Raw genomic sequence first — 9,999 nt, 5'->3', positions numbered from 1 at the left:
AATAGATAAAACACGCGGGCTCTCATCTACCTCGCGCAGCTGGGCCTCACAGAGACAGAAAGCGGCGCCTCACTGCGCGAACGTTAAGCCTGCAAACAGCGCGACGGCCTCCGGAGATTTGCTGCCGCCTCGCATCGACGCGTGCTTGGAGGCTGAAATCTAAACTGGCAGTCAGTTTGTTGAGGAAATTCAGTGAGGAAGTATGGGTAAGTTTCATCTTTATCGTTATTGTTTTAATACATTCCTCATGCGTTTTCGTTTGTATTCTTTGCCTATGGTTTGAGTGTTTGAGGAAGATGGAGAAGAAAAAAAGATTAATTGATGCATATTTAACAGAGAAGTCGAGACGAGAAAAGCGAAAAGAAGCTCGCTTGTCGAAGAATGCAAGAAACCATGAGTCGTGGCTCCAACATAAGGTACCGTGTAGCAGCAAAAACATGCTCTTTTTTTCTTCTGTTTTCTTTGGCAGCAAATTTTTCTTATGGATGTGTTTTTTCAGTTGTAAAGGTTGTTCTTTTGATGCTATGTTGTCAGAACTTTTTCCAGTTGAAACCTTAAGTTTGGGATTTTTTATATAAATGTACTGTGAATTTAATGTGTGCAGAAAATTCAAAAGGATAAAGCTATTTTTGTCAAGTCAAAAACTGTACAGAAAACAAAAGATGAGCATACAGCTGAGGAAACAGAAGTTAAAGCTAGATCAGAGTCTCCAGAACAGAAGGATCATAAAGTATCGAAGGCGGTTGAAGAAGAAAAGGGGTCAAAGAGAACCCCAAAAACGAATTTTGAAAAGTATCTTGACATAGATAGGAATAGGGGGGTGGAGGATTTGGAATTAGAAAGGAAACTTGCTAAGAAACTTAAAGTGAAGGATGGAAAATTGAAGGGTGAGGATTTTGGTCTTAATGTGTTATTTGAAGGGATTTCAGCTGTTGATTCCCTAGGGGAAAAAGAAGCGACATATGTTGAGGCATTACCTGCCAAACAATCTAAGAGTAGCTCTTCAGGCAAGAAATGTAAAAAGGATAAGCCATTGAAGGACAGGCTAGAAAATGAGCTACCTAGTGACTTAATGGTTGAAGTTCCTGAGGTGGCAGTAACTGATGGTGTTGAGGTGGAATCTGAAGATGTTTCTTCCAAGATATCATTGAGGAAGAAACATAAGAAGAGAAAGTTGCTGGAGGGGATAGAAGAAGCCGGTGACATGTCTTTTGATGTATCTAAGAAAATGAAGTCATGTGCTACAGAGATGGCATTAGAAAAGGCTCCTGTGAAGGCACCTGAAAAATATGTTGCTCCTCACTTGAGGTCTCGTGCAGGCAATGAGCCAGAAGAGCATAGTCAGATCCGTAGACGAGTACGAGGTCTTCTGAATAGGCTGTCTGAATCTAACGTGGAATCTATTACAGGAGACCTGTCTGCTATATTCCGTTCCCTTCCTCGCGGCATCGCATCTCAGATGTTCAGTGAGGAGCTTTTAGCATCTTGTGCTGGCGGTCCTCGTGGAAATGAACAGTTAAGTTTTAATTGTTCTATTTCATGCTTATTTCCCTCATGGTTGGGTCACATGAACTTACTAAAGCTTGATACTATCATTCTAGTATCTTCAAGTGTAACTTGCTGCATGGAGATTTGTAGTTTCATTGTGTGGCTTGGAATTGGATTTGTTGAGCAGCATTATAAAATCTCCTCTTGCCAATGTGTTTTCTGGTGTAATATATGTTGGTCTTTAAATGAAAATTTTGTCGTCATTAAAATAGATTTCGTGTATGTCTTTCATAAGTTTTGCGAACGAGGACTTAAGTTGATCTGCATGTTTATCTCTTCCCGTGTTCACAACAGGATCAAAAATTTACTTTGGGGCCGTAATGGTTAATAGAGATTATCCTAGGAGGAAATATATCATCCCCAATGAATCATTGAAGAACTTTGGTTATTGGCTTTCCTGTGAAGGCAGTCAGATATGAAAGATAGATCTATAAATAAACTTTCCCATTTTATGGTATCTCTCAAATAATTTTTTTGAATCCTTCTTTCTCAAGAGGTATTGTTGTATCCATTTATGTAAGTTATTAGTATTTCTCCTTTTTGTTGAAAGCTTTTCTTATACTGTCTGAAGAATTTTAGTGGATAAATTCTAACTATAGGAGAATCAGTTAGTTTTCCCTTCCCATTTCACCTAACATGGAGCACAGCAAGTTATCTTTACGAGACAGCATATTTCATTTTAATTTATTGATCAGAGCTTTTAGATTTTCACATATCAAAAGTCAAACAGATTATAGCTGTCCATTGCTATTGTACATGATATACTGTTCCTTGTAAATTTGAAGATGATTGTTTATGTTTTGATCAGATCACTAAATTTTTCCCATCATAATTGGCTATAAAGCTAATCCTTTTTTCTATTATAAAAAATTTAAATTTAAAAAAAAAATTAGTGTTTCAATTTGTCCTTGTATTGACTTGTTTATGCGTTTTTGTTGTGAAGATATGCTGCTGTTTTTGCTGCTCTTGTTGCAGGCATGGCCTGTTCAGTAGGAATTGACTTCGGTGCAAAGCTTATGGCTTCACTTGCGAAAACTTTTGAGGTGGGTCAATAACTTCTTCAAGTCTAATGATCAATTATTTCAAAAGCTTTTGATTTAAAGTTATACATCTGGTTTTCTGTTTTAGGATGAATACCACAAAGAAGACAATATTTCCTTGAGAAATGTTACTCTTTTACTTTCTCATTTATGCATATTTGGAGTTTGCTCAAGGTAAGCCACATTTATCTCAAACATTTATTACATTGATCTTTATTTGAGTTTATAAATTTTGGCAGGTTAGTTTCCACTCACTAAACCTTTCTAATGCCTAATAATATGTTTGCTTTGATTGAAAAGGAGTCAATCTTGACGTTAGCATCAATAATTGTAGTCTAGTTCTTAAGTTCCTTTACAATCACTCATCATTTCCAGCTAGGTTTCAAACTTGGTTGTGCATTACATCACAGTACAACTAAAAAGTGGCTTCTATTTAGGTGAATCTAAGGGATTAACTGTCAATATAGCATGACACAGTTATATGCTTGGTTATTGATAGAAAAAAAGGGGAGAAATATTTGCAATAATTCTAGAAGCTAAATCTCGTACTGGAGCTACCCTATTAAAGACTTTTTTTTTTTGGATCAAGACTATTAAAGACTTGTTCTTTGATTAGTAAATTACATTTTTCTCCAGAGTTCTGTTTCAATGAGTATATGTAACAATGTTTCCTGCTATGGAAAACCCTTTTCTAATTGCTGTTCTTGTGGTGATGCTTTTCAGTGAATTGATATATGACTTTCTGATTGTTTTGAGCAAGCGGTTAACAGAGGTTGATGTCTCTACAATCTTGACAGTTTTACAATGTAAGCCTTTTTGAATTTCTACCATGAGCATCCATGTATGAGGCCTTGGCGTCCATAATTTTTTTTTACATTTTGACTTGGACATGTTATGCCACATCTGTGGCATAGTGTTATTAACTTCTTGGCAAAGAGTTGCATGTTAAGCCTGCATTCATATATGAAAATATAACTTCATATTTCTATCATGCTGTGTTTCTGCATTTTGTCTGTCTCTGTTCATGTTTTTAGTATTCTTTTGCAGAAGCATTATCTACTGTACTCTCAAATTAATTTGAAACGTCAATAAGGCGCGTGAAATTACAAATAATTTCTAACAGGAATTGTCATTAATCAAACAGGCTGTGGAATGAAAATAAGGGCTGATGATCCTCTTGCAATGAAAAATTTTATTCAGAGTGTTCAGAATAGAGTGAATGAGCTAAAAGCCTCCTGTGGAGATAACCAGGATAATACTAACAGCAAAAGAGTAAGCTATACATCTTTACTGTGAGAACTGTTCTAAACCTTTGCATCAAAATCTGACAATTCTAATATGATACTTGCAGATGGAATTCATGCTTGAAACTATATGTGACATCAAGAACAACAAAAAAAGGTCTAAAGAAGATAATGCACAGCATACCAGGATAAAGAAATGGCTACAAAAGGTTTTAATTTCATTTACATTTTCTTTACTGTTGCTTCTTTATTTTAGCTTGGGATTGTTGTGCAAAATGTGATCAGGTGTTTTTTTTTACTGATCAAATTATATTGTACACATAGGCTGAAGAGGCTTCTATCACAATTAAGTGCCGTGTGGAGAGAGGGTCAAAATGCTTCACCTTTGTTGATACAAAGTTTACAAACTGCAAGTTTAAGCTAGTTTAGAAACAAAGTATTCTGGCATAGCTATGATAGTAGAGATTTTACAGGAAAAGCATTTGCATCAGTTGAGCATTTTTAAGAAGTGATACCCAGATGCTGCCCGTATCACCAAAAGCAAAGAACTCTGTTATTGGCTATACCAAAGGTATAAGTGAAGTTTAGTTAAAATTACAATGCTAATATTGATTCGTTAAAATGATTCAACATAAGCTGTTCCTGGAAAAGCTGCAAATTGGTTCTTCTCCAAAGACCCATTTTCCAGCTTCCATGGGGATGGAAAAAGCAGCTTTTACAGTGCAAACAAACAGCTTAAAGAAACACACACAAAAAACAAACAAAAGAAATTATATTTCCACAAAAAGCACCCTTTGATAAGCTGTGCCAAACAAGCACTAATTAAACAATTTAGAGGTATAATCCAAATTCGGTGTTAGGGTCATTTGGATTCTTATAGTCTAGTTAGTTGCTGGTTATGACAATTTCACTCTAAACCAGGTTATTGTAAACTTAAACCTAATCCCCTTTTTCAACTAACCTTAACCTAGTCTTTTGATACATTATACTAGTTTGTCTATGTCCTTGTGCTTTGTGATCATTCTGGCAGCAAATGTTCTCCTGATGCCAACCAATATTTTACCTAATTTAGTTTTGATGTAACCTTTCCTTTCTTTTACCAATAAACGTTGGACTTAACTGCCCTTCTTTACACCCTACTAGCTAATGAACTATGTGAGTTAGGTTGGTAATATCTACTTGACGATTGGTAGTTGTTAACCTGTGTATTCCTGTGCTTCAATCTGCACCACTCTTAGCCCATCTATATCTTTTAGATTGTTCTAACACTCAAATTAGAGATTATATGTTTAGTTGTACAAAAAAGGTAGTTTAATTATATGAATATCCAACGGAGAGAAAATGTGCAAAAAAATGCAAAAGCAGAGTAGTTATATTAAGTGATGTAAGGGTTATTGCCAAGCCCAACTGAGTCACCCACCCCTTTCCATCCTGGTAAAGGTTAAATTTATTCTTATGCCCATGGTTCAAAACAAAGAGACTTTTAGCTGGCACCTTTGTCTTTCATGTGATTCTGGTAATTTAGAGAAATATGAGACAGTATTAATTACTAATTGCTGAGATATTAGGATGAGGAAAGCTATTATGAGGTTTCCCTTATCTGCTTTGGCTGTTGCCTCTCTCTCTTTCTCTCTCTCAGCCCTGGATATTCGTGAGGAATGTTGAAAATGTAAAACCAATTATGCATCCTTTTAGCAAAGCTTACTATAATTTCATTAGGAAAAGGTTAGAGCAAAGACCATGGACTTGACAAAATACATTCCGGGCTAAGGTTGATGACTTTTCTTGGCCCAATGAAAATGCCAAAACTTTGATAAGCATGCCTATATGACCTGAAGTAGTGCAGAGCTAATGCTCTCATGATAAGAAAAACTATGGTAGCCATGTCCTAGTGAGAGAGATATAAGTGCCATAATTTTGTTTGTTAGACACTGAACAAACATTTGTGTTAGACATTTTTGTGGCTTTCACCAGGTTTCATTGTCTTTACATTCGATAATTTTTTTTTTCAGTTGAGGGTAGAAGACATTTTAATAAGAGGGCTCAAATGGAGCAAACTTCTTGATTCTAATAAGAAGGGCCAATGGTGGTTATCTGGGGATATGGCCTCATCAACAGACAACGTTGAAGAGGTTGCCAACACAATAGACAAAGAGGTTCTTGAAGCCCAGAAAATGCTGCAGCTTGCTGCTGAACAGAGAATGAACACTGATGCCAGAAAGGCAATCTTTTGTATAATTATGAGTGGGGAGGATTATATTGATGCATTTGAGAAGCTTCTAAGATTGGATTTGCAAGGAAAGCAGGTGGGTGCCATCTGATTTGGTTATTTATATACTCTCTTTTTTCTGTCATCTTCTATTGTCTTGAAAAATTAATTTTTCTATGTTCTATGTACAGGACAGAGAGATCATGCGAGTTATTGTGGAGTGCTGTTTGCAGGAGAAAGTGTTTAACAAGTATTACACCACCCTGGCTTCCAAATTCTGTGAGCATGACAAAAATCACAAGTTCACTTTACAGGTATTTTTTCTGTCCATTTCACAGTTAAGATGGCATATAATTGGGAATAAGGAAGATGTAGAAGGAAATTGATAGTGCTCCTGTTTAGTAATTCTAACTTATTCATAAGCCTATCACAATTTGATTGCCATGCTAAGTATTCGTAATTTGTGTTCTATTATACGTGGTCTTATGTGACCAATTACTTTGGTTCTATTATCTGTAGTCTGTATGTCACTTAGCCTCCGTGTGGTATTGACCTTGCAAGGGTGAGTTTTGAATATTGCTTGTCAAGAAACTGATGTAGTGCGGATTGAGAACCTTATAACGTATCGTTGAGGGGTCTGGGTCGTAGAAGAAAACTTTATCTAAGGAGCAAAAGGGACTTGTTTTATATATTTAAAAAAACATGTGGTTGTTGGGACCTTCTGATAGCAGTGGAAAGCAACCTTTGAGGACAGAGGTTGTGGAAACTATGTGACGATTTAGGTTTTATTTGGGGAGCCAAGGGAAGAGAACTGAAGTTTAAAGAGCAGATCAAAATACGGAATTTGTGTAAGAACTGATTTAACTCTAAACTGTTTGAGACAAACTTTCACAACTGTTAACATGGGCAATCTCAAATGCATGTGGGCTCCACATCTAATGCGTAATCATGGGAAAGAATATTTGTCAATGAGAATTGGAAGTAAGATTAGTTTAATGCTTTTGCTTTCTGAGTTCTCCTCTTTACTTGTCTAACAGGAGTCACTCTCTACATGATTTGTGAGCACTTTTGTGGCTTATATGTAATTGTCGTGCATAAATGATTTGATGGTTAGTTCAAGTTGCATTGCCATTTTATTTCTGTTTCTTGTCACCATTTATGAGTTTTTATTTGACTTAGAAACGTATCGATGATTGAAGCATTGAAGTAGTTGATATGTAGAGCTGCATTACTTAAGATTTTATGTTTTGCAAATAGCTAAAATGCATATGTGGGCGCTAAAGTTCTAGAGTGGTCCACCAAGGGAAAGGAGAGTTCAAGCCTCGTGTCTCACTCTTTTTCATTAGGAACCAAAATTGCGGATATGTCCTTGCAGTAAATGCTTAGTGAAAACTTTTTATTTAGACCTTAGATTGATTTTAATTAATGTAAAATGCAGAATCCAGATTAAATATTAGCCTTCTATTATTTATAAAATTCTGAAAATTTCTTGATTTTTTAACTTTCATCTTCTAATACTTCCTGTATCTGTTATTCCTCCACAGTTTTGCCTTTGGGACCATTTCAAAGATCTGGAGTCAATGCAGCTTACTAGGTCAATGCACCTAGCAAAGTTTGTAGCAGAGATGGTATCCTCTTTCACTCTCTCCCTTGCAGTGCTGAAGACAGTAGATCTAGCCGACATCAAGCAGCTAACAGCAAAAAGGATAATGCATTTCCGGATGCTTTTTGAGGCCATCTTTGAGTATCCTGATAGCCTAATTTGGAATATATTCACGCGTGTAGCTGTTTCCCCGGAGCTCGAAAGTCTTCGACGTGGGATTGAATTTTTCGTCAAGTATATTGTGGAAACCAATAAGGCCCTCAAGGATAAGTTTAAGCTTGCAAAGAAGGCCCTGAACAATGTTGAAGGAGTTCTCATGTGATTTCACTAATTACTCTCTGGCTCGACCAAATTTTGTAGTTTAGATTTTTGTTTGGTTACCCACTAAATTGGATGATAGCATGCACTTGTTTTTTTACTCATTTATTCAAGTAAATATATGTGAATGAGGAAAGAATGCTTGTAAGAGAGGAACATACATGTAGGGCTCGTCAAAGGGCCAGGCCAGGCTAGTCCGGCTCAAATTTAATGGACTTGGGCCAGGTCAGGCTGGGTTTTAAAGAGAAGAGAGAAAATATCGGGCTAGTTTTTTAGAAAATTCAAAGTCCAAGCCCAACCAATGGGCTAGGCTTGAGAAAGCATATCGGGCCGGGTCGGCCTTAAACGGGCCTACTTCAAAAAAAAATCATAAACTTAATCATAAGGGCATTTTAGTCCAAATTTGAGATTAAACTCACTTAATTCCAATATTTTCACATCAAACCAAATTCATAAAACACCTAATAAAGTCACACAACATAGTAAGATTTTCCACAAAAATAATAAAATCAAGTATTATTTTTTAGGTTATTACATAATTAGACCGTAATACGTTTTAAAAAATAATAAGTATCAAAAAAAAAAATTTAAGGATGGTATTAATAAATATGCAAATATTTGGCGATGTGTTCAAGAAAAGGATGATTATATTTGGTGGTGCGATTATGTTTTGTGATATGATTATATTTAGTGATGTGATATGTTGTTCATCTTATATAATTATTGAATTAATAATTGACACAAATTAATGTGCTAATCATCCAATTATAAACTATGAATGAGTAAAGAAAAGTAAATAAAATGAAACAAATTATATATGTGATTTAAGTGATATAATCCTAAACCTAAACTCTTATTTATACATAATTATATATATATGCGGGCCTAACGGGCCGGGCCGGGCTTTTTTGGCTTAATCGGGCCGAGTCGGGCTTTTTTGGGCTTAATCGGGTCGGGCCTCAGATACCCAAGCCCAAGCCTAGCCCAGCCCAAGGCGGGCTGGGTCATCTCAAAGCGCATAACGGGTCGGGCTGGGCTTTTTTCGATGGGCCGGACGGGCCCCCATTTGCCCATGAGCCCACGGGCCAAATGATGAGGCCTACATACATGATGCTTGGTTTGCTTGTTCATTTATTTATTTTGCAAATCTAACCACCTTCTGGATGTGTAGCGTTTTAAACCGTTACTGTTATTTTTTGGGAAAAATTGCACAAGTGGCACACTTTTCCACTTTTGTGCAATTAGCACCCGAACTAAATTTTCTTTCTAATCAGCTACTTGAACTTCACGGGTTGTTACAATACAAAATGGAAACAAAAATTGATATAGCAAAAACTAATACACATATTTTACCTATAAAAAGGTATGGGACAGATGATTAGCTGGTAATTGAGCTTTATGTAGTTGTGATCCTAGTTAGTATTTTTCCGTTTAATACTCATATTATACACGTACTACGTATTTTTAATAGTGCTTTTGTTTTCCATATACATCATTAAAACTCGGTAAAATATACATTTTTTAAAAGCAAACATACAATACATGTATTATACACGTATGTATGTATTTTTCAATTTCAATACACATATTTTTTACAAAATTGTGAATGATACAGACAAAATTCATGTATTATCTACGTATTTTTTACATATTATTGATATATATATATATATATATATATCCGCACGGCTATACTATTTTCACACAGGACCCTCCTAGTTGCATTAGTTTGTACCTTAAGGATATTAATTTGCAATATATCCAAAGTAGATATTAATCTTCCACTGTATGATATTTTTAATATAATTTTTATAACATATGTTATTCTTATTCAATAATATGTGAGAATTATTTATCTAATACGTGAATTTTGTGTGTCTTACTAAGAATTTTGTAGAAAATAAGTGTATAAAACATTAGGAATACTTACGTACATGTACAATATGACTATTGTATGCTTGCTTTTTAAAGAAAACGTGAGACATGTATAGAACACGAATGTATTGTTGAAAAGTACGTACCTACATAAGTATAAAT

General features: G+C 35.5%; 1 protein-coding gene across 1 annotated transcript; it reads left to right on the top strand.

Annotated features, from left to right (window-relative positions):
- On the top strand, positions 28-8,117 carry LOC18790184 (nucleolar MIF4G domain-containing protein 1). Its single transcript, XM_007221891.2, has 11 exons — positions 28-206; positions 337-416; positions 605-1,515; positions 2,492-2,591; positions 2,677-2,762; positions 3,312-3,394; positions 3,733-3,860; positions 3,940-4,041; positions 5,845-6,138; positions 6,233-6,355; positions 7,586-8,117. Exons 1-11 carry the CDS (start codon positions 203-205, stop codon positions 7,964-7,966), a joined length of 2,292 nt encoding a protein of 763 aa, XP_007221953.2. The 5' UTR covers positions 28-202; the 3' UTR covers positions 7,967-8,117.

This window comes from Prunus persica, chromosome G1, assembly GCF_000346465.2.
Source record: "Prunus persica cultivar Lovell chromosome G1, Prunus_persica_NCBIv2, whole genome shotgun sequence".
NCBI lineage: Eukaryota > Viridiplantae > Streptophyta > Magnoliopsida > Rosales > Rosaceae > Prunus > Prunus persica.
The sequence above is the reverse complement of the archived record's forward strand: the minus strand, read 5'-3'. Positions and strand labels throughout refer to the sequence as shown.

What these genes read in the sequence shown, in the direction of transcription:
- LOC18790184 (XM_007221891.2), top strand. An exon ending in GGTCCTCGTGGAAATGAACA is followed by an intron (nt 1,516 to 2,491) that starts GTTAAGTTTTAA and finishes TTTGTTGTGAAG; the next exon opens with ATATGCTGCTGTTTTTGCTG. An exon ending in TAAAGAAATGGCTACAAAAG is followed by an intron (nt 4,042 to 5,844) that starts GTTTTAATTTCA and finishes TTTTTTTTTCAG; the next exon opens with TTGAGGGTAGAAGACATTTT.